General features: G+C 38.5%; 1 protein-coding gene across 1 annotated transcript; it reads left to right on the forward strand.

Moving 5' to 3' along the window:
• The first annotated feature begins 28 nt into the window (after positions 1-28).
• On the forward strand, positions 29-25885 carry CUTC (cutC copper transporter). Its single transcript, XM_037139000.2, has 9 exons — positions 29-215; positions 2976-3047; positions 4165-4224; positions 6694-6903; positions 7546-7581; positions 9509-9642; positions 16359-16386; positions 19699-19804; positions 20542-25885. Exons 1-9 carry the CDS (start codon positions 155-157, stop codon positions 20654-20656), a joined length of 822 nt encoding a protein of 273 aa, XP_036994895.2. The 5' UTR covers positions 29-154; the 3' UTR covers positions 20657-25885.

Genomic DNA, 25885 nt, shown 5'->3' on the forward strand with positions numbered 1-25885 from the left:
CTTCTCAGACGTGCGTGACTGCGCCTGCGCTGGCGACTGGGGTGTCTCCTGGGCCCCAGCAGGGCGTGCGGAGCAGTGAGAGCGAGCTTTTCTGGTCGCGGAACCCGGACTCTGAGTGGAAACCGAAGACGCGCGTGGGAGGAGCGCCTGGAAGATGAAGAGGCAGGGGTCCTTCTCGGAGCGGAAACTGGCGGGGACACCGTCTGGGAATGCCGGTGCGGAAAAGGGAGAGGAGGGGACCGTCAACCCACCTGCTCCCACGGGCGGGCAGGCGTGGGTTCTGACCCTTGGATTAATCGCGATTTCCCTAAGAGTTCCCTGCGCGACACGTTCTCTCATTCCGGCTTTAAACGCGTAGGAACCGGTGGCCTGAGCAGGGGCTTGTTGCGAGAGTGGCCCTGCACTGGAGCCGTATGTGTGGGCTTGAATCCCGGCGCCAGCGCGTTATCATCGTGCCGCCGTGACCAAGTTGGTTAACCTCTCTTAGCCTCACGTTTCCCATCGCCACACGGGGATCCCTGTCCTCTCTTCACGGCATCACTGTGATAGTTAAACGTCGAGGAGCACCCTGCATAACCTGTGGTGACCGCTCAGTAACCTGTAGCTGCAACAGCAGGGGGGATTGTTCCCAAAGACAGCTACCAAGTGGCAAAGCTTGTGGCTGCCACCAAGTCCCGAGTTCTTCCGTCACGCCGGGGTAGGATGGCGTGGCAGGTGCTAGGGATTTGGCAGATCCCTCCTCCGTGAACCAGTGGTCCTCAAACTTTGTGATTTGAGGAGCCCTTTACACTCCTAAAAATTGAGAACCTCAAAGACCTCTTGTTTATATAGGTTAAATCTATTGATGACTATTAGAAATTAAAACAAATTTTAAAAATATTTATTAACCAGAAGGTGACCATAATAAACCTATTACATATTAACGCAAGAAACATTTTTTATGAAAAATATTTTTCTAAACAAAATAGTTTAGTGCCAATGTTTTGTATTTTTGTAGCTCTTTACTATCTGGCGTAATTGAATTCTCATACCTGTTTTCTTATACCTGCTTCTACGTTCAATCTGACATATCAGGTGGCCTATGCAAAACTCCACTTGTTTTGAAATAATGACAGTGAAAAAGGAAAATACAGTTTAATGTCATCATGAAAATTTTCACTGCCCAGACTGAAAAGGATTTTAGACAATCCTAAGATTTCTAAGGTCCCCAGAGCTAACTGACCTACCACACTTCAAGAACTGCAGCTCCAAAGAAGTATCTTTGTCTTGGTTTCCTACAAATAACTTCTTTTCTTAGGACAATTGCTTTGTGCTGCCTTCTCTCCTAGTCTTGTGTGTGCATCCCCACTCTGCTGTCCCATGTGCTTTCTTGCTTGAGAGGCAAATGACCCCCCTGCAGCAGTGTTCAATTGGATTGGCCTGACGGCTGGTGTGGGTGGCTGTCAGGAAGCTCGTGGAGTTAATGCAGCACTGTTGGTTGAGAGCATAGGGCGGCACTTAACTCTTTCACAGTTTGAGGCTGATAATCTTCTCTTAAATAAATGAGGCAGTGGCACTTGACATTAGTAGGTGATAGATTTTTGTTTTTCAAATTAAAATTGCTTTTTAAAAAATAATAAAAGCAGTATTGGGTAGAAAAAAATCAAGCAATGTAGGAAAGTAAAGAAGAGAATAAAGACATTCCAAATCCCAGCACCTAGTTGTACATCATTATGAGTATGTGGTAACCATTATTTGGGTATTATTACATTAAGTATGCATTCAAAAATCTTTTTTAAGCCCTGGCTGCCATGGCTCAGTGGATTGGTGCCAGCCTGCGAACCGAGAGGTCGCTGTTTGGATTCCCTGTCAGGGCACATGCCTGGGTTGCGGGCCAGGTTCCCCCTTGGGACCATGAGAGAGGCAACCAACTGATGTTTCTCTCCCTGTCTTTCTCCCTCCCTCCCACTCTCTCTGAAAATAAATAAATAAAATCCTTTAAACATTTTTGTAATTTGTAATTATTGAATTTGTAATTATTCAGTCTTTAATAAATCTTTGCCTGGCTATTGCGTACCATGGTAGACACTGTGCTTTGCTGTGAGAAAGATCTCACATAAAAGCGTTGAGAACTTTAAAACAAGTTACAGTGATCAGACACTTATCTATAGAGATAAAAATAATAGCTAGGAAATAATTAGTATTTTGAATAGATACAAGTAGTGTTTTAAAGAAGAACATATCACGTATAAAGCGTTATGAGTTCAAAAAAGGGAGATACAATTTCCTACTTTGGAAGAGGAAGGGAGGAAATACTATATGACTTAACATGAATCTTGGAGGAGTTTAGCAGTCAAAGATGAAGCTGGAAGGACTTTGTGGGTTGAAGAGGTGGCATCAGCAAGAACGGATGGGGATTAGGGAGAGTGAGGCACACAGAAAAAGACTGTAGTTAATGAAACTAACACTTTTTGCACATTTAGTGGGTAGGATCCAGTTTCCATGAATTATCTCTATGCTTACTGCTCTGAGGTAGATACTAAAACCCACTCTTTTATAGGAAATTTAGGCTAAATAATTTGTCTAGAATCAAACAAGTATGTGGTTAAGGGCCAGGATTTGAAGTCCCTCCCAGCTCTCATACATTCCTTGTAACGAAGTTTAAACGCAGTCTGCAAGGCATTCATTGAGAAGCATTGAAAGAATCATGACCTGGAGTGTGATGATGAGGTCTGTGTTTTAGGAAGGTTAGCTTGGCATTCAGTGTATATTTTTCTCAGTGTAATTTCTTATACATACGTCTGTGTTCTGATTTCATAGTCCACAGACGTAGTTTTATAGTTAATGTGTTATTGCATTCACGGGCGCTAGTGTACTTACCTGCTTTCTTATTCTTGCACATTTGGATTTTTGCAGCAAAATATAAAATGTTCACGATAGATTATTCTGGATGAATAGTCCTACTATGGTATTGCATTGTTTTTCATGTATTTTAGGAACAGCAAATGGATTTCTCATGGAAGTGTGTGTTGATTCAGTGGAGTCAGCTATAAATGCAGAAAGAGGAGGTAAGAGAAATTAGAGAATGAATGACAGTTTGTAGTCCTTTTAAGAGTCTGAAAATGAATCCTGTGAACTGATCTTGCAAGCCTTCGTGATTTGGAAGGATCCTAGTAATCCTGTTGAAAACAACCAACCAACTAGAAAACCTTCCTAAAAATTATGATCTTCCAGTCTTACTCCCTTAGTAGGTCACATTTTGAGTCAGTGTCCACAATAGTGCTTACTCTCCAACTTCATATTTTTATTGAACTTAGCATAGATTTAATGTTTTTTCAAACCATAGACTTAAAAGATGATCTTGTAGATTTTTATTATTAGCACTTCTATCTTACCTTTTTTTAAACATTATTTTTATGTCAAGGTTATTTTTGCACTGTGAACCTGCTGTAATAGGAACCTGCTGTAATAAAAATTCCCATCACCTCAGGGTCAGAAAATTTTTTAAAAATTTTATTATGGAAAAATTCAAACATATACAAAAATAGAATAGTATAATGAATCCCTATGCACCCATTACTTATTTTCACTCATTTTCAGTACATGGCCAATCTTTCATCTATATTGGGGGTATCAGCAAACTTTTTTGTAAGGAGCAACATAATATACAATATATTTTCAGCTTTCCTGGCCACATTTGGTCTTTGTTGCATCTTCGTTTTTTTTTAAATAATCCTTTGAAAATGTAAATGCCATTCTTAGTTTGGCAATAAAAAACAGTGAAGTACTGATACATGCTCCATCATAGATGAATTTTGAAAGATTATTTTAAGTGGGTCAAAGACAGTAAAAAGTATATATTGTATGATTCCACTTATATGAAGTGTCCAGAACAGGCAAATTTATGGAGACAGAAAATAGATTAGTAGTTGCCTAGGGCTTGGGAACATGGGGACGGGTAAGTGACTGCCTGAAGGATACCAGATCTTCTAGGGGGTTGATGAAAATGTTCTAAAATTGATCATGGAGATGGTTGGAGAACTCTGTGAGTATATTGAAAATCATTGAAGTAAACATTTTTAATGGGTGCATTTTATGCTATGTGAATTATACATGTTAATTTTTTTTCTTCATTTAAAAACATTTTTTTGTGCTGAGCAATGCTTTTTGCTTCTTCAATCACAGGTGCCGGTCGGATTGAATTATGTTCAGGTTTATTGGAAGGAGGGACCACACCCAGCATGGGTAAACAACCAATTTTTGGATTGCCAAGAGACAGTTGATCATCCATTTCATTAGAATCCTTTACTGATGTTACTACCTTGTTAACTATGCTATGGATATTGTATCAGAAATGCTTATGGTTGTAAATAAGCTTGTCTACTTCATATCAAGTTGATATGTGATCAAGTTGATTTTTTTTCCTTATCAAAAAGTTGAGAGATAGGTACTTGCTCTTAATATTGGTTCAGTTGCTGTGCAGTAATTTATCTTTCCATTTTGGCATCCTCAGTTTATTGACTTTCGTCTTCATTTCTCCCCTCTGGTCTTCATGTTGTTGTCTTTTATGTGTTACTTCTACGTATGTTAAAAACTCCACACTGTGTTGTTTGTTGTTATTTCCACTGAGGCATTTTATTTCCACGTATGTATTACATCCCCAGAAAAGGAATCCCAGGACTTTCCCTCCCGTGTGTTTTGGTCTTGCTTCTTCTTGCTCCATAATGCTCGCTGATGTCAGTGCAGTGGAACCAAACTGACAGGCCGGGAGCGGGTCAGTCTGCCACTTTCTTCGTCTTCGAGCTGCACATCAAATCTGAGGCTGACCACTCCGCACTTGTTTAACTTGCCCCTGAGGTTCACAACCATTTTCACAGCTGTGGTTTTTGTTTCAAGAGTCTGAGATAATAAGAGAACGATCACATTTATGCATACATAATTACCATTTCTGGTGTTCTTAATTCCTTTGCATAGATCTATAGCTCTGTCTGGTTTTATTTTCCTTCTGCCTGAAGTAACTCTTCTATCATTTTTTTATAATACAAGTGTGCTGGGGATGAATTCAGTTTTTGAATGTCTGAAAACATCTTTTCTTATTTTTTAAAACATATTTTTGCTGAGAGTAGAGTTCTAGGTTGACAGTTTTTTTCTCTCAGTACTTTAAAGATGCTTCTTCACTCTCTTCTTGCTCGTACTGTCTCTGATAAGAAATCTGCTGTCCATGCCTTCGTACTTATCTGTGTCATGTGTCACTTTTCTCTGGTTTCTTTTAAGGTTTTTTGGCTGTTCTTTATTTTTTGGCTTGTTCTTTATTTTGGTATGGTGTACCTGAGTGTAGTTTTCTTCGTGTTTTTTAGACTGTGCATTTATACTTTTTACCACATTTGGAAAATTTCCAGCATTCGATATCCTCTTCTCCCTCCTTCAGGGACTTCAATTGAAGTTACTCAGTTATGATAATCCACTTATTCTTATAATCGAATATTTGATTATATTCGTTCTACAGTTCACTGATGAACCACTCTTTTTTGTTGTTTCCTTTTCTTTGTGTTTCATTTTGCACAGATCCTATTGCTTTGATTTCAAGTTTACTAATCTTTTCTCTGCAGTGTGTGATTGTTGTTAATCCCACCTCATGTGTTTTTCATCTCACACAATTTTTAGCTGTAGAATTCTGAGTCTATTGTTGTATCTCCCATGTACCTTGTCAACTTTTTTGAGTAAATGAAATAAATAGTAGCTTATTGAGTGACTTAGCTGCTAATTCTAACATCTGTATCAGTTCTAGGTTGTTTTTGTTTGATTCATTTATCACCTAATGATACGTCTTATTCCTGCTTGATGATTTTTTATTGAATACGAGACATATGTTACTTTGAGGTTGATGATAGCATTTTTTATTATAAATATATATGCAATAGCCCTTTGAAATCTCACCAAAAGAGGGTATTCCATAGCCTCTAGAAATCTCTAGAACGTATCTGTAAATTTGACTGCAGTCTGTTTTTTGCAACAGCAGGCATGAGTCACTGCATGGGTGTTGGGCGTATTGACATCCCGTGCAAAGTTGGGGTTCTTTTAGCAAAGAGAAAGAAGTCAATTCATGTTGGCTAAACACTAATGGTGCTGGCCAGAAATCGTAACTATTGCAGTGTTCTGAATTGTGTCATACTCGGGTACTTTTATTCATAGATCCCTGCGTAAAATCACAAGTAAGTAGAACTTTGCTCCTCTCAAAAAAGGGTTTTGCTAAAATGTCTTTGTCCATCAGAGGATTGTAAACTTTAACGCCGTGTGACCATGCCTGGAGGAGGTGTGAAATGGGGCTGTCATCTGTCAGGAAGGGGGGCCGGTCCTAGGGAGCACTGAGCCGGGCGGTCACCACATTTTCAGATGTTACCTACCAGGGAAAGGGTTCTTGTGGAGTCAACTGACAAGTGCTTTTAAAAGGCAGTAACTTCTTTCTATTTTCCAAGTTGCTCTCTTTTTACCTTTGATTTTTTTAGTTAGCTTATTTCGTGTCTATTTTTTCTTCTCAGTATCCTTCTTCCTTTTAGGTCCGCTTTCCTCTGGTTTCCTCAGTGAACTCTTCCTTTTCTTACAGAAGTGATATTATCATAAGAGCATACGTAAAAGACCAATAATATTTTATTGACTTCCTTGAGCTTTTAGCTCGCATTTGCATTTTAATTAGTCTGATTTCCGTTCCTATAGGTGTCCTTCAAGTAGTGAAGCAGTGTGTCCAGATCCCCGTTTTTGTGATGATTCGGCCACGCGGAGGTGATTTTTTATATTCAGATCGAGAAGTTGAGGTGATGAAAGCTGACATTCGTCTTGCCAAGCTTTATGGTGCTGATGGTTTGGTATTTGGGGCACTGACTGAAGATGGACACATTGACAAAGAACTGTGCACATCCCTTGTGGGTAAGAATTTGTGTCTGAGACCAAATAGCTTCGAATAATGGTTGCATTTAATATTCCTGAGACAGAAAACCACAATCACAAAACTGACTTTTCAGTCACCTGTGCAGGTACTTACAGTCACCCGCAATACACAGTAGTTACTGAGATGTTTGGGCAGAGGGTGTGTGTGGCATAGCCGTCCTCTTTTCAGTTGCTGTAGATCTGGTTTTGCTACTACTGTTCCTGAAATGTCCAAGGAGAGTTTACCTTGATTCTTTTAATTACTGCACCAAAACCCACAAAAGCTGTTGCATTTGGTGAGGATGGGGAGGTGTGGAGAGGACAGAAGTAAACTATCTGTTACTAGGTCAAAGTATTGAAGATTCTCAGAAGAGTGAGCAATAAATGAAATGAACGCTGCCCTTATAGTTGCCAGATTTTATAACTTTAATTTGGTGTCTCTAAAGAGAGGGTGATCTTTTTTTAATATAATAATTAGATTAATAGGAACATAGGACTTCTGCATTTGGAGGGCTGCCATTTTATTATCATTTCAGTTCACTGGGGATAGGAAGGTATATGGTCCCATCTGTCGTGGAGAGTACTGTGTATAGCAGTCAATGATGGTCTCTTCATTCATGTTGTTCTGTGACTCTTTTATAGCTATGTGCCGTCCTCTGCCAGTCACTTTCCACCGAGGTGAGTCATTTCCATTTTAGAAGTTCTGTTGAACAGTGTCACCTGATTTCACCAAATGCCACAACTTTTTTTCGGAACAAAATTCTATAGTGTTACAGTGTTACCAATTGGTTTCTTTATACTGATCTTGGGACTAATAGTTGTAAATTTAGAAATGCACAACTTCTAAGTATATGAAGCTTTAGTTGTGAAAAGTTGTTCAAAATATACGGTGGTAAAAAAAAAATAGATGCTTGTGGTGGGGGCGTATAATAGAGGGAGAGAGAAAGCATTGCCTACAAGTGTATGTACTCATCACAGTGTTCCAGGCAAGAATCCTGGACTCATTTTTACTAGATTGCCTTTGGTCATACGCAACCCCCAAAGGAATAAATTTACTGCAGCCAGTGAAGTGACATTTACTGCCTGGCTTAAGCTAGACAACACCATTCCTGGAGCTAGGAGTGAGGTCAGCTTTCCCAGAAGAACATATGATTCGTGGACAGAGATGGGGTGGATGTCTGAAGAGGAATTGGATTCTGTTAGGAAGGAGGAAAGAAGATACGCTGGACAGTCACTGAGCAGGTGCATGTTCGCTGCAGTGCACAGAACTGCTTTACATTATTGATAATGAGTAATTTTTGAAATTAACCTAACTTCATGTGAAAATACTTCCTGTCTATAAATCAGATAGTTATAATTTCCATACACTTGCCAAATACTGGTAAAATGAAGGCACAAGCATCAGTTTTGCCTTCAGAGGGCACTGCTATTTGCACAGGAAAAGAAGGAAGTCTACAGTGTTTTTTGATTTGATAGTGTGCTTGGGAAATTGTCGGATGCTTTTCTGACCTTCGAGTAAGATCCAGAGATTAGGATAAGAGTGGACACCAGCACTTGCATCCATTTATATAAACTAGAGACAAAGTATTTCTTACCCTGTTTTTCTTTAAATGAGTGATACCACCCAAAAACTGTTTTCTTGACTTGCTATTTAGCAGTGCTTCTCATTGACTAACAATAACGGAAATATGTTAGACTGCTTAAAAGTCAGAACCTTGAGGCTAGTCAAAAATTTTTTTGAAATATAACAACTAATTTTAATGAATAAACATCTGGAAAACATTTTAAAATTTGACATGTTAAATAAAAATAAGCCCATCATATTGAATGTATTTTTTGTTCTAAAACTAAGAAAATCATTCCAAATTTCTGTTCTTTTGCAGTCACAAAACTGACTTTTCAGTCATACCTGCAGATACTAACTTTATATAAGTTTATTCAATTATTCAGTAAGTTCAACAAAAATATTTTCATGTTCCCAAAATTTTCTGTTGGCCTGGGTTCACTCATGTATTTAAATGAGACAGTATGTGAACCAAGGCCTTTTCTAGAACTGATGAGTAATGTTTAATTCTGCTTGTTCTGTCTGAGCCTTAAGGTAGACTTTACCAATTTCGAGTCACTTGCCTGTCACATTTACAGTTTTATCATACCTGATTGCTACTTGTGCAAATTTATTTAATAATTTTCTTAAAGTAAATCCTAAATAAATTTATTTTAAAGAGAAACTTATATAATTAATGAGAACTGGAAACTTCTCACTCATCTGCACTTCATTTAATAAATGCGTCTATTCAGATGTGTACCACCTAAACGATCGTGCACACCGCCCCTGGTGTGCAGATTGTGGTGTGCTGGTAAACTGGCTCTTGGGGGAAGAGCCCCGGGTAGTGGCATTTTCTGATTGTTGTGGTTTAAATACTCTCACCTTCAGTGATTTCAAGCTGCCAATGGTCATGTTTGCAAAATTTCTGAAGATTTAACAATTGGCTCTTGCAAGCCCGCAGAAGCCAAGTCCAGCTCACCACTGTGTATAGACTACGTTTTAGAAAGCACTGTGTCAATGATGTCTGTTCAGGGTGCAAATCAGTTTTGTTTATTTCAGCCTTTGACATGGTTCATGATCCAGTGGCAGCTCTAGAGACTCTCTTAACCCTGGGATTTGAACGAGTGTTGACCAGTGGATGTGACAGTTCGGCTCTGGAAGGGCTGCCTCTGATAAAACGGCTCATAGATCAGGTACACACACAATTTCTTTCTGTTTTTCCTGAGGCTGCTGTGCTTACTCCTGATATTCTGTTGTTCAGCTAGGTCGTGAAACCAGATATTACTGACTTCATGTTTACCATTTGGAAAAAGCAAGTGTGCAGTAATATATTCATGTAATTCTATTTGTTTCATGTGAGCGTTTTTAGTAACCAAAGCTCTTAAGATCAGATTATAGACAGTACCTAACCCAGAGCAAATTTTACTTTTTCTCTCCCGTCAGCATTGCATAGTTTTAAACCACATCTTCTCACTGGCAGTCTTTGTATACTCAGGGGATTCCATATAAAATTTGAGATCAAGGGGGAAAAAGGGTGAAGGGTTCACAGGAACGGTTATAAAGGACATATATGGACAGCAACAAGGTGGGGGTGGAATTTGGGGAGGGAGGTGGGGAGGGCTGGGGTGGTGTGGAGTGGTGGGGGAAAAGGCAGAAAACTGTACTTGAAAAATAGCTAAAAAGTTGTAATAAAAATTTTGAGATAATTATCATTTTTAGGTGAATTCTAAAACTGTATTATTCTCTCATCTCTTTCTATGTATCAAGATAGGAGGAAATACAATATTTTTCTCTTGTACACCCTGGTGTGTTAGCATCATTGTAGAGCAGTTGGAAGATGGTTTTGTAATTGGGTGTGTCTGTGTTTTTCTGACATAAGTCCAGAGGCATTCTAAGTTAGTGAGTATGGACTTTGAGAAGAGAGGGTTTTAGATTTGAGATCCAGGTTTGACATTTATTTGCTGTGTAATATTGAATAGATTACTAACCTTCAAACCTCTGCCCTTATTATATGAACTGTTAAAAGGACTTATCTAAGACATAGAAGATCAAAAACTATGAACAGTAAAATGACAACAAACTCACAACTATCAACAACTGAACCTAAAAAACAAAAACAAAAACTAAGCAAACAATTAGAATAGGAACAGGTGCACAGAAATGGAGATCACATGGAGGGTTATGAGTGGGGAGGGAGAGGGGGACGATGCGGGGAAAAGGGACAGGGAATAGGAAGCAGGATAGGTAGGCACAAAATAGACAGGGGGAGGTTACGAAAAGTATAGGAAATGGAGAAGCCAAAGAACTTACACGTATGACCCATGGACATGAGCTGTGGGGTGAGGGGGAAGCTGGAGGGTGGGGGTGGTACAGGGAGGAGGGGGATAAAGGGGAGGGAAAAAATCGGGACAACTGTAATAGTATAATCAATAAAATATACTTAAAAAAGAGTAAATAACCAAAATAATAAAAAAAGGCATAGAAAAATTTGTTAAAAAATAAGCCTCTGTTTCCTCAAGTGTGAAATTGAGATAAGTTTAATTCTTCCTGTGTGGGGTTGCTCTAAGGATTGGTAGAGACAAGATATCTAAGAGCCTTAGCACAGGGTTTGACATATAATACATCTTAATGCATGTTAGTTTCTACTATTATTAGTACCAGTATTATTAATATTATTTAATGTTGCTGGGTAGACATTTGTTTATGTTTGCTTTTCTATAGACAAAATAATGTTTGGAAATTTCACATACAGATCTGATATGACTTTGCTAATCTGGAACTTACTGATTTTACAAATATTTATTAAGTGTGTAGTAGGAGCAGGGCATTTGTATTATGGTGATTTCAAAGGGTGTGTGTGTGTGTGTGTGTATAACCACTGCCCTTACAACGTAGTGCGCAACAGGCACTTTCAATAGAGCAAGCAGTTTTCATGGAATGCTATCAAAAAGGTACTGTGGGAACATGTGGGGCAGGGATTAACTCCAGATTTGGGGGATGGGGGTTGGCAGTAGTTAGCTTCCCAGAAGAAAAGACGTCTGCACTGTGAGGTCTTACTCATTTGAAAGATGATTAGGGGCTATCTGTGTAAAGGGGGGTGGAGGAGAGGGAGAGTGGGGGAACGCTCCACATAGAATAATGGTATGTGCAAAGGAGTGGAAACAAAAGGGAACATAAGACACTGAAGAATTACTGTAATACTGAATGTGAGGAGAATAATACTGTCCAGAGTCTTGAAAACTATTTAAGAGTTTGTAGTTTATCCCTTGTGTACTGGGGAAGCCTGCAGTGTTTTAAAATAGAGGATTTGATGTATCAGGTTTCCATTTTTTTAAACTTTTTTTTATTGATTATGCCATTACATTTGTTCTATTTCCCCTCCTCCGTTCCCCTCCACCCTGCACACCCCCTCCCCCACCATTCTCCCCGCTTTAGTTCATGAACATGTGTCTCAAGTTCTTTAGATTCTGTATTTCCCATACTATTCTTACCCTCCCCCCTATTTTCTATCTACTGTCTGTGCTACTTATTTTCTGTACCTTCTCCCCCCTTCTTCTCCTCCCACTCCCCTGTTGCTAACCCTCCATGTGATCTTCATTTCTATGGTTCTGCTCCTGATTTAGCTGTCCTCTTAGTTTGCTTTTGTTTTAGGTGTGGTTGTTAATAACTGTGAGTTTGCTGTCCTTTCACTGTTCATCTTTTTTATCTTCTTTTTCTTAGGTAAGTCCCTTTAACATTTCATATAGTAAGGGCTTGGTGATGATGAACTCCTTGAATTTGATCTTATCTGAGAAGCACTTTATCTGTCCTTCTATTCTAAATGAAAACTTTGCTGGATAGAGCAATCTTGGCTGTAGGTCTTTGGACTTCATGAGTTGGAATACTTCTTTCCAGCCCCTTCTTTCCTGTAAGGTCTCCTTTGAGAAATCAGCTGACAGTCTGATGGGAACTCCTTTATAGGTGACTGTCCCCTTATCTCTTGCTGCTTCTAGGATTCTCTCCTTCATTTTAATCTTGGCTTATGTAATGATGATGTGCCTTGGTGTGTTCCTTCTTGGGTCCAACTTCTTTGGGGCTCTCTGAGCTTCCTGGCTTTCCTGGAAGTCTATTTCCTTTGCCAGAATGGGGAAATTCTCCTTTATTATTTGTTCAAATAAGTGGTCCACTCGTGGGTGTTCCTCTTCCCCTTCTGATCTTCCCCTATAATTTGGATGTTGGAACATTTAAAGATGTCCTGGAGGTTCCTAAGCCTCTCCTCATTTTTTTGAATTCTTGTTTCTTCATCCTTTTCTGTTTGGTCATTTTTTTCCTCTTTCTGGTCCACTCCTTTGATTCGAGTCCCAGTTTCCTTTCCATTACTATTGGTTTCCTGTGCATTGCCATTCATTTCAATTAGTTTAGCCTTCATATATTCCTCTAATTTGTGACTAAAATCAACCAGTTCTGTGAGCATCCTGATCACCAGTGTTTTGAACTGCGCATCTGAAAGTTTGGCTATTTCTTCATTGCTTAGATTTATTGGCTCTGAGGCTCTGAGTTGTTCTTGAGCCATGTTTTGATCTGTTCGCGTCTGTTACCTACGAGGAGAGGTGCCTTGGTGTTTACTGGGGCAGGGCCACCCAGGTGGCAGGTTTGTGACGCCGTGTGTGGGGGCGGGGTCAGAGAGGGAGCAATGGCGGTCCTCTCTGCTCTCCCAGTCCTCCTCACCGCTAGCCCCCGCCTGCTTATCCCAGTGCAAATGTGCGAGTCTGCTGCCCTGTGCCAGTCACTGGGGCCTGTGAGATCTGTCTCAACGCTCCCCTCTTCACTGGTTTATCTGCGTGCAAATGCGCAACCGCAGACAGCCCACAGCACCTCTTCCCTGGGTTCCGCCCATAGCTAGCCAGCACCTGGGATCTGCGCTCCTGGCTGCCTGTGCACCGCCCGGATCTTTTTTGCAGGACTGGCTCCGCTGCTGGTTTTGCCCCTCTCACCAGTTTAGCTGAGTGGTGCATTGTTTCCGGACTCCGTATTCGATTTTCTGTGTGGTTTGGTTGTGTTTATTGTTGTTAAAACTTTGTTGTTTTTAGTATTGATTGTGTGAGGACAAAAAGTGTTCCCACCTACGCCTCCATCTTGGTGGAAGTCCCAGGTTTCCATTTTTAAATTGTTCCTTAGCATGGAGTAGAGAATAATTGCTGTAGTCACATACTGCATTTTAAATCTCTGTGTGTATAAGAGATTTGTAGTTTAATCATGGCTTGGCAAGAAGAGCTGGGTTAACTTTTCTTATGCACTAACTTAAAAAAAATAAAAATTGTGTGATTTAAAATATGTCAACATGCTTTGATATACGTATATAATAAAATGATTATATTCAAGCTTTTATCTGTTTATATAGTTACTGTGTGTGTATGTGTGTGTGGTAAGAACACCAGAAATCTGCTCTTAGTAAAATTTCAGTATTATTAAATATGGCATTATTATTATTATTATTGAAACTGGAAAAGTCAGCATTCAGGCTGCCTGTCACTACCAGAATCAATAAGTGGAGACAAGGATTGCATCTTTCTGGGTGCTTTATTCATATGCTGGCGATCTGAGAAGAAGCAGTTTATGTGCCCTCAGTTTCTGTCTTAACATCTCATCTCAAGCTGACCTTTTTATAAGGAGAAGAAAGGGTAGGTAAGAGGTTTAGGAAAAAAGTTACCATATTTTGCTGTGTATCGTGCCCACTGACGTCTTTGGCCCAAGCTTTCAGGAAAAAAAATCTTTCACGTTAATTTTTAAATTCAATGATTTATTTATTTATGTATTTATATTTAAGTGCTCGATTTTTGTTTGTTTCTGGGCAGCTGACACACTATTTCTTTCTTGTAGGATGCTAATACTTCATAAAGAACTTGGAAGGTTTCACACTCAACATTATCTTTTAGGTTCTTCTTGTAACCCCTTGTTTCAAGTCTTTTGTGCATACACTGTTCTCTGCTTTCAGCACAAAAACTATATGAAACCAGCATTCAGGGAAGAAATCACAACTGTGGTCATGAACAGTAACTCCGCCCTCACTCATTTGGTTTTCCAACTCATCAACGGCTCTATCTTCATCCAAAATGAGACAATCATACTCTCCATCATAGCCGTCCTATAACTGCCCTTCTTGAACTCAGTCACCCACGTTAATGTATTTTAGTCCTGATCTTGATGCAGGTTCTTTGCCTCGCATGGTTTTTCCTGCCCCTGGTGTACCAGTGAGCAGGGTGTTCAGAAGCAACACGGTCCTCACCACGATGGCTCCTTACCCTCACTTTATTTAAACTAAAAACATTTGGAATCCTTTTCACAGGCTTCTGCAGAAGCCTTCTCTTTAGAATTTGTTGCTTTGCTACATAAAATCCCTCAGGGAACAATCATATTGAATGTTCACCTTAACTTTACACTGTGAGTTACTTAAAGCTCATTAAAGTATCATAACTTGTCTTGAAAGTAAGGAGAAAGTGGTTTCTCCTCTCCTCACAGCTGTCGCCGTGCCCTTCCTCGTCAGTGCTTTTGTGCTGTCACTGCTTTTGAGACTTTTGCTTCTCTTCCTTGGCATTTGTTATTGCTGGTGTCAGTCAGTTTTTACTTTATTCCCTTCTTTTGGTTTCTGTTCTCTTCTGTTCCCTTGTATCTTCTTTCTTCTTTACCCTTCTGCCCCCTTCTCACACCAGACATGAGACCTCTTCTCTTCTCCCCATTCGTCTTCCCCATACTAACCCATCGTTCAGTTTTCTCATTTGCCCTGACTGGACATGGTGGAGAATTAAGTATTTTTTTTAACATTAATCATATTTATTGAATACAGTAGTTGAATATTTCATTGTGTTATGGAAAAAGAAACTAAGTTATGGGTAGTTCTTGGTCGAATTTTTTCCATTGTTCCGCAGCACTCAGTAGAAGATTGTCTACCTAACCCTGAGTTGGGTAGTGTCGGAGGACTGCACGCACAGGCTGAGCAGCTGGGGGCACATGACTTGGAATTGTGTTGGTGGGGCTGGTTGGCTGGTCCAGTGTTAAAAACCCATCTCAGGGAATCCACATGTGAACATTTTCAATTCATGTATAATGTAAAGATTTTATTCTATAAGTTATTATAAGCCTGACATAGTGTGTAGTTTTTTTTCTTTTCCTGGTATCTGCCTGTTTCTAATAGTTAGTTAGTGGTTAATTACTAGTAGTAGTTAACTAGTAGGAATTGACTAGTAGTAGTTAATTCCACTATTAGTAGTTCCTCTAAGTATGCATTTGTAATGGGTGATTTCCTTTTGAATTTCAGTGATATATCACCAAAATTTATTTAGAAAATGTGATGGGGATTGGAAGAAAAGTAAGGAAATTTCAATACTTCTAGAATTATCATAAATAAAATTAATCCATATAGTCTAGTATTATTACTTAAAACCTAGTTAAGTGGACCTGTGGTTTTATTTAATTGGTATGATAAGCTAGGGAATTTAGTTGAGAATACAAAATGTGAGTAGGTTTTTTTCAGTAACTTACAGTAAGGCTATGCTCTTTCTTTACCATTGAAATCTTGTTTAAGTTCAGCTGCTTCCGCCCCATCATATGCCAAGAACTCAGAGTAGTGTTGTTTTTCAGTAATGGCTTTTCTTAAGGTGATGAGATTATTCAGTATTTATATTGTATTCTCCTGTTCTTTGTGTTTATAACAGTACAAATTTTTAATGTAATACAATAAAATAACTGGATAGAAAAAGTTACTATGTTGAACATCTTACTTATCCAAGATCCCAAAGAAATGGAAAAGACCTATCGAAAATTAAACACTTCATAGTAATTTTTAAAATTTAACTTATGTTTCTGTTCTCACTGCCTTATTACCTCATTTAGAGAAAGATATTAAAATTTACTTGTTTATTTTTTTTTTCAGGCTAAAGGCAGGATTGTGGTAATGCCAGGTATTTATCTTTCCGTTCACTAGTGCACCACTGATCTGAAGCGGAGCAAGAGCAGGGAGGCAGGGTGGCATGGGAGTATTAGTGCATATGGTGTTCAGAGAGAACATACATTTGATTAACACGTTTAAGATAGGAAGATCTCTGCTGGGATTTAAAGCTTTAGATAAAGAGGAGAACATCCTAGAAGGGATAAACTCAGCAAAAAACAAGAGAAGAAATTGACTAGGGTTGGGCTTTCTCCATGTTTGCTCTCCCACAGTGTAGAATTTTGTGAATGTGGATGTTCATCCCTGGTCAGGCATGCTCATTTTGCTGCTGCACTATGCTAGGGCCAAATGTCCAAGCTGTTAACAAGGTATAAGCAAATAATACCCCAGATAAATATAATGCTCAGGTCTTAAAAGTCTCTGATTGCCAAATTCTTGTTGAGGTCAGAACAGTCAGATCACATACATGCCCCTGATGACAACTGTGAGATTGGTGACATGCACACTGGCTCATGAGAAATGAAGTTTTTAAAGAATTAAATAGGCCACCTAGAATCAGAGGGAGACAAATATAAAGAGTGTCTTAATTTTTTATTATTAAATTTCTCAAACGTATAAGACAGTATAAAATAGCATATATTCATTCCATAAATTTAATGTTTTGTAAAGTTGGTCTCATCATCCTGAGGTGTTTTAAAGTCCAGTTAAAGGCACCAGGACGTTCTGTCTTTGTGCATCTTAAAAAATCAGAGCATTTTACTATGACCACGATGCTGTGGTCTTGTTTATCAGAATAGACACTGATTCCTTAATACCATTTAATATCAGCAGTCCTCTCCTTTCTCTAGTTGCCCCAGAGTGTTTTTTATAGCTGATATGTTCAAATCAGGAGCCCATCAGAGAATAAGTATTGCCTCTCGTTGTTATCCTACTATTTTTAATGTAGAAATTTTCCTTTTTGTTTTTTTAAAATGATATTTAAAAACTTTCAGCATTTACCCTGTAAAATGTCCTACTTTCTGGATTTATCAGATTGTTTCCTTCTGACATTTTTAGCTTGTATGTCCTAGCCTCTGCATTTCCTACAGACTGGTAACTAGATGATAAGGCTCAATTGGATTCTGGTTAAATATTGGCAAGGCTGCTTCCTGGGCGATTCTGTGTATGTCATATTACATCACATCAGAAGGATGTGATTCGGTGTCTGGTTGTCTCACCACCAGTGATGCCAAGACTGCCCAGGGGTCAGAATCGTGATAACTAATAAAGGCCAGCTTTTAAAAAGAGGCCATGTAAAGGGATAGTGCCAGAAATTTAGGAATATTTTGCCTTGTAGCAAGTCCCTGAAACATGAGCAGATAGAAAGCATATGTTATCTGTCAAATTTGAGACCCTTTGTTAATTAATCAGGGAATGTTAAAGAGGTTAACCGAGTCTAATGTGTTTTCATTTAAGACTAAATATTTAGTCTTGATAACTAATAGGCAGGCTTAGATAATTGTTAATATTAAGATTGCCTTTGCTTGTTATATAATTATTAAGTTGTCTTCTGTGTGCAAGGCATTACTTGGGAGGCAGAGTTACACAAGAAACGACTTCCTCCAGAGGCTTGACAGTCCTGGGTGAGAAGGTGCTGTATATGAAAATATTTGTGGCTGTTTAACAAACTTTACCAAGCAAATGATAATTATATGCCAAGTTCTTTGGAGATATGAAAAAAAAACAAATGAATAAGAAATAATCCTTTTACTTGAGGAACTCACAGAATAGATCTGTAAATTATTATCATTTCATAAAAATAAGTACCAAAAAGTAAAAATTCCTAGGTAAGTGAAACCAAATGCCTTGATGAGTATTCATTCATTATTGAGAAATATAAAGATAGTAAAACATAGTTGTTTTCCTGCAGGGGTGTTCAACCTGCAGCCTGTGGGCTGCATGCAGCCCAGGACGGCTGTGAGTGTGGCCCAGCACAAAATCGTAAACTTACTTAAAACATCATGAGATTTCGGGGGGGGGGGGTTACGTGTCTCAATGTATTTAATATGTGGCCCAAGACAACTGTTCCAGTGTGGTGTAGAGACACCAAAAGGTTGGACACCCCTGCATCTAGGGACTTTCATTATGAAGCTTATAACAAATTTAGGCACCAGTTTCCCCATCTGTAAAGAGAGGATGTTGAACTAATTTTCCTCTAAGGTTCTGACTATGTGTTGCTCTGTGTTTGGAAAATGTTTTATCTATGTCCTAAAATTGTTGGTACCTGGAGCAGCATGGTTTCAGTGGCCAGATATCTTGTTATTTGTTAGAAGGAAATAACATGTTTGTATTTTAATCCTTATAACGAGTTCTGAGGTGGGCAATTATCCCTCTTTTATTGGTGAAAAAAATTGAGGCTCAGTGGTTTAAAGTTATTTATCTGAAATCATATAGCTGTGAAGAGTTACAGTGGTGAAGCTAGAGTTAAGATCTAAATCTGACTTCTCAGTCTGTATTCTTTTTACTTCTTAGGGCTCAGGGATGTTACTGTACCTCTAAGAAAATAAAGTTTATGAATCTTAAAGAGTGTGTGAAGTCAAGTTACTTCAGCAACCTGAGCAGCTTGAGATACAAAGTACATATTTTATCAGTCATTAAAAATATTCATTGAATACTCCTGTACATTAGGAGATAAAGATAAAAAGATGAATAAACTAATTTTATATTTATAATCTGGTATCAGTTGAGAATAAGATTCTTTATGTATAAATATTTAAGAGATTGTTCATCAAAACAAATGAGTGATCATAAGTATTTGAATGTACAGTTTTAATGAAGGAGAGTTAGATTCTTCTGTGAAAAGAAACAAAAAATTGATATTATAATAATAAACTGTGTAACACTTGGCATTATTCCCATGTCTAATGACGTCAGTGTGGTCTTTGAATTCTGGTCCAGAGAGAGAATCTTGGAGGTTCTCTTTCAGACACCTTTCTGAGGCTGCACTTTTGTAGCTCTGACCTCAAGTCAGTCCTTCCTTTGTTTTCATTTGATTTTTTTTTTAACTGAGGGGGAGCAGGGATAGAATGCTTGATGATTTTCCTTGCCCTAGAGTAACCTTCTTAGATTTAAAGTCTGTAGCATATAACATTGTTATGTAAACCAGGGGACGTAGAAGGTTCCATCATATGTTCTATGGCCTTACCAGTTGTTCTTTAGAATCTGTAGTTCATCGTTCTTTCTAACTTTATTCTAACTTAGTAGGTAGAGCAAGCAGTCATTATTATTCATTAAGTTGTATGCAAAATTCTATTCTACTTAGTGTATTACTTATTTTTTTCAACAGGAGGCGGTATAACAGACAGAAATCTACAAAGAATCCTTGAGGGTTCAGGTGCTACAGAATTCCACTGTTCTGCTCGGTCTGCTCGAGATTCAGGAATGAAGTTTCGGTAAAAGTGTATTCTTTGACACATACAAGAAAGGATGAGATTAATCTTTACTCCCCAACATAGGAAACCTTAGTTAATGGCATGATAAATGAATGGAATGTTGTGATTAGTACATAAGTCTTGCAGTTGTTCTTACCCCGCTGTAAATAAGTGGGCTCTTCTGAACAGAGGTGGACCATTTAATCCTTAAGTCATTGTCCAGCTTAGACCAGTCAGTACTCAAGTAATTTAACAGCTAAGCTTCACATGAGTTAGATAAGTGTGTGCTCATTCTCCGGTGCTTTCCTTTAGCAGATGTAGTAACTGTGGTATAAGGATGGAGAGTCGTGGTTATTTTTATCCCTCCTACCTTTAATATTTAGTCTTCCCTTACCCTTGCTCTATTTTCAGTAATCTTGAAATTTTATTATTTTTAAGGAATTGAAACTCTTATGTGACTTGAGAGGACTCCTATAATTTAATAGTAGTTGATTACTTATAAGTTGGGGGAAAATGTGATGTAAAAGAAGCAAAAGCCTTAGAACTTACATTTCTAGATTCAAAATCAATTGTACTGTTTGGTAGATTTGGCTACTAGATGTTTCAAGTAATTAATAAAAATTATGCAGCTTAGCAATCCAGGGTCCTCAGTTTACCCTTGTTCTAGGCCATGAAGTCGCTTATAAAATGAAGTTCCAGCAGGAGGGCTTATTTAACAACTTACATAATCATCTTTTCCTTTATTGTTTCTGTTGCAGAAATTCCTCTGTTGCCATGGGAGCCTCTCTTTCTAGCTCAGAATATTCTCTAAAGGTAACAGATGTGACTCTAGTAAGGACTTTGAATGCTATAGCTAAGAATATTCTGGTTTAGCCGGCCCTCCTGAGAGACCTGGATATCACGGGATGAAGACAGAATAGTTTACAGTTCTCTGTGACACAGCTTTAGCCTCTTCTCTGCCCAGGACAGCCACGGTCTTTAAGTTTCACATGGCTGTGGAGAATGTTTCCAAGAAGAAAACTTGAAACAGAGCTACAATCATTACCTTTGCTTAATCTTGCCACCCATCTTCATTGCCATGGCCACTCTGGTCTGTGCTGCTTCTGTAGACAGAGGCTTAGTCTGTTTTCGTTGGATTTAAGTGATGAACTGAGAAAATTCAACTGCAAGGTATGAATTTAGAATGTGACGTCAGGGTCAATTTCATAGCAATATTTTGCTTTTTTTTTTTGTAAAATAAAAATGTCCATGCTATTAACAGCAGTCTGTTATTTTTTACCATGAATACAGTCGAGCCAAGTATGAAAGGGAAGATTTTTGTTTTGATTTTTCCTCCATTTTCTCTTTATTATGTATTCACTGGATATGGTGCCCTAGGCAAGATGCTAAGGATACAGAGTAAAATGGTACATCATAAAAATTCCCAGACTTCGGAAGCAGCATATAAAAGTTCCCTGACTTGAAAAAGGCAGAAGTGATCTCTTGTGGTACCTCTGCCTCTGTTTCCAGATGGAGGAGTGGCTTAAACCATAACATTCATCTGACAGCTGACAAGGACCTGTAGCCTTTCAGCTGAGGCTACCGATTGGGAGAGTGTAGTCTAATGACGAGCAGGCCCCAAATGGTGAAGTTCATTACTAGCTTTTTTGAAGTTCATTACTAGCTTTTTGAAATTTATACTAACTACACACTAATAATAGAACCGTTGTTTCTATATTAGGGGAGTAACTGAAGCTTAATATAAAGAGCCTGCCTTTGGTTAGGAAGCTAGTTAATGGAGCCTCTCTGAATTCATGGGTACTCATGAATGTGTACACTAAGAGCCTTGCCTTCATTTAAATGTGTCCCTTCCCTCACCTTTAAATCTTAGTGCCTTCCCTCACTTTTTCAGGTACAATTTCAGGGTAGAGTATTTGTAAGTAATTTATGAAAAATGAGAGGCAAACTATTTAAAAATCAACAATAACTTAAGGGTTTTTTTTCTTGCTTATTCAGACTACTACGGAAGATAATAAATATTTCAAAACTAGTCTTCATGATTGGCTTTGGAATATAGAGGCAGAGGTGTAAGTATCGTATACACATGTACTCAAGTTTAGTATTTTGGCCTAACCCTCTTCTATACTTGGACTTCACTGCATTCTAAAGGAAAGAGCAGACCATCTCTATCTCACTATCATCTCTCTTTTACTAAATACTGGGCTACTAACCTCCAGTCTTCTGCTTTGAGGTGCTTCTAGAGCATTGATGGGGCACAGAGAGCCACACTCCTGGGCCAGTCAGACACACCTGTGCCAATCTGGCTCCAAGGTGTGAGCATGAGAAAGTTACCTTAATTTCTTGAACTTTGATTTTTTTATTTATAAATCAGGAATAATAACTAAACCATGGTTTCTGGTTAAATGATATAGTAAAGCACCAAGTACATAGTAAGCCCCAATTAAATGTTAGTTCTTTTCTTCTAGGTTAACTTTCTAGTATCAGTCTTTGATAGTTTAAAAGCCCTTCCCAGGAAGCCAGGTGTTGAGTATTGAAACCAATACTTTGTGCCTTCAACTGTATAAATTTAAAAGCAACATAAGGTCATCTCTACCTTGATTTTATTTTTCTACACCTTTAGTCCTGTTTAAAAATATTTACTGATTATTTCATGTATATAAGTTTCTTCTCAAGGGTATTGTAAGTATTTTGAGGCTAGAGGACAATGTCTTCTTATTTTTATATGTGTCTCATTACCCATCAAATTTTATCCTCACATTGATTACATTGCCAGTGGGAAAAGAGCACTGCCTTTGGTAATCGATGCTGAATATCTTCTGTTTGTCCCTCCAGATCCACTCTTCACTTTGCTCTGTAAACTGAGTCCAGCAACATTAAAGAAATTATACGCTGCGACCAGGTAGGATTTACACTGTACCAGTAATGCAAAGCTGGTTTAATATCAAATAATCAGTGTAACACACTATATTAATAAAGTACAAAAATCACGTGATCATCTCAACACAGAAAAAGCATTTGGCAGAATCCAATACCCTTTCATAATAAAAACACTCAACAAACTTGGAATAGAAAGGAACTTCCTCAATCTCATCAAGAGCATCTATCAAAACAAACCAAAACAAACCCTACACAGCTAACATACTTAATACTTTCTCTCTAATATGAGACACAAGACAAGATATCCACTCTCACCACTTGGACTCAACATTGTATTGGAGGTTCTAGCCAAAGGTGTTAGGAAAGAAAAAGCCATAAAAAGCACACAGATTGGAATGGCTGGGGTGGGGGAGTGGTGGTGGGGGGAAATGGAGACACCTGTACTTGAACAACAATAAAAAGAATTGGGGAAAAAAGCACACATTGGAAAGAAAGGTAAAATGCACCATTTGCAGGTGATATGACCTTATACATAGAAAATCCTAAGGAATAGATACACACAAAAAAATGATTAAATGAGTTGAGCAAGTTTGCAGATTATAAAATGAATATACAAAATTGATTATATTATTATACACTAGCAATTAGCAACCCTAAAATGCAATTAAAACTATTCCATTTATAGTAGCATCAAAAGGATAAAATACTTAGGAGTAAATTTAACCAAAGAAGTGTAAGGCAGTACATTGAAGACTATAAAGCATTGTTGAAAGAAGTTTTTAAAGACATTAACAATAAGTAGACACTCCATGTTTGTAGATTGAAAGAGTATTGTTCAGATAGCAGTTCTCTCCAACCGATGTACAGAATCAGTACAATCCCTATCAAAATCCCAAGTACCTTTTTAAACAGAAATGGACAAGCCGATCTAAAATAATCTGGAAATTCAAGGGACCCAGAATAGCCAAACAATCTGGAAAAAACAAAGTTGAAGGACTCACACTTTGGGATTTCAAAACTGACCACAAAACTACAGTAATTAGGAAAATGTAGTGGCATAAAGATGAATGTGTAGCTCAATGCAACAGAATTGAGAATCCAAAAAAAATTCTTACATAATGTCAATCAATTAGTATATCAATTGATTGCTAACAAGAATGCTAAGACAATCCATGGGGCAAGAATGGTATTTTTAACAAGCAATTCTGGGAAAACTGGACATCCACATACAAGAGAATGAAGTTGGAGCTTAACATCATGTACAAAAATTAACTCAAATGGATGATAGACCTAAAAAAGAGCTAAAACAGAATTCAGAAGAAAACAGGCATAAAACATGTGACCTTGGGTTAGATAAAGCCTTAGATATGACATGGATGGACAAGTGAAAAAAAAATTGGACTTTATCAAAATTGAAAAGCTGTGCTCCAAAGGATAACATCAAGAAAGTGAAACTACAACCCAGGAAATTGGAGAAAATATTTGCAAGTCACATATTTGAGAGGGGGCTTGTATATGTGGAGATTACTTGCAACTCAACAAGAAAAAGACAATCCAATTGCAAAGGATTTAAATAGATGTTTCTCAAAAAAAGGTATAAATTGGGCCATGAAAAGACGCTCGATGTTAGTTATTAGGAAATGCAAGTCGGTGAGATACCACTTTGTACCCACAAGGATGAGACTACAACCTAAAAGACTGACCATACCAAGGATGTGGAGCAACTAAAATCTTCATATACTGCCAGTGAGAATGTAAATGGTGGAACTGCTTTGTAAAATGGTCCGGGAGCTTCTGAAAACGTTAAACAGTTGTCATATGACCCAGCAATTCCACTTGTATGTATATACCCAAGGGAATTGAAAATGTGCTCACATAAAAACTTGTACATGAATGTTCATGGTAACATTATCCATCTTTTAGAGTTAGAGAATAACCATGTTGCACTCTAATGGTAAAACTATTAGGTAAAAGGTAGGAGCTGAATATCCACATGGATTGCCCTCTAGTCTCTAGTTTGCTAGTCATAAAAGTAGGAACTTAACCTCGTAAAGGAACTATCTTGTTAACACCTCCACCCAGTAACATATTACTAGCAGTGGAAGATCATGCTGCGGAAGGACAGGATTTGAAAGGGGAAGAGGTCATCTAGAGTATGTAACCCATGTTAGGAAATTGCAGATTGGAGGTCTGTTTTGAGAGCTGTTTTGCATAGCAACAGTTTTGCAGCTAACCTCTCAATGATTATTTAACATATCTATAACCTTTAACTGGTTTCATAGATATGTTAAATAGCTGTGGCCAAGTTTTGAGCCAAGGAGAAGAGAGTGGCTTTGACCCAGGATGTAACTAGGGGTTGTGCCCCTGAGGGAGAGTGCCTGCGTGAGAGCTTGGAAAAGATTGGCTCCGGGACATGAGGGAAGAACTGCCCAGGTGAAAGGGAAAACCACACAGCTTTGCCAGAATGGAGATCCCTGCAGCCAGGTGAAGAAGAAAGACAAGTGCTTTTGGTGGAGTGTGAACCCCTGCAGCTTTGGTAGAAGAGGCCCACGCGGCTTTGGGGTGCTTCCTTTGGCCGCATGGCCTGGAAAGCAGGAGAGACTTTGGCTTGGAACTGGGTACAAAGAACTCTTGCCAGTGGACCATGAGAGGGTACCACAGTACTTTGGATTAACTAGAGAGAGATCCTGCCTGCATGGTGACACAGCTGACGGTGCCAGCGGCCTCAAACACAAACGTGTGCTCTTTTCCTGATTTACGGTACCAGAGTTGGGACAGTGGGAGAAGCGGGAGCTGTGTGGGTATAGGTGTATACCCTAAAGGACTTTGCTATTTTTAGTGGTGGCATTAAGCCTAAAAGCATTAAATAAACATTTTGTTTCCTTTTCACGAATCTCTGGCATTGAGAGATGTCTTTCCAATTGGCGGCGGACAGAAGAGCCCAGTAGATTTTAGTATTCCATCCTTGGGAGGGGCCCCTGTTCTTTAGCAGTTTTTGGCATCCCTAGGTGGGCCAAATATTGCCCCCTCCCTCAGACCTCTTGTTCGGTAACAATAATTATTATTTATATTGCCCCCCACCATGTTATTTTGTCAGATGTATTTCCTGTGTGTTTGTTTTCATAAGAATATTTTAAAATTCTTATGAAAAAAGAATTTATAAGTTTCATGAAATTCTCTTGAAAAGTAAAGAAAATTTAAGAAGACATTTTTCTGTTTTCTGAT

The sequence above is a fragment of the Artibeus jamaicensis genome, unplaced genomic scaffold (assembly GCF_021234435.1).
Source record: "Artibeus jamaicensis isolate MK-2021 breed Jamaican fruit bat unplaced genomic scaffold, CSHL_Jam_final contig_252, whole genome shotgun sequence".
Classification (NCBI taxonomy): Eukaryota; Metazoa; Chordata; class Mammalia; order Chiroptera; family Phyllostomidae; genus Artibeus; species Artibeus jamaicensis.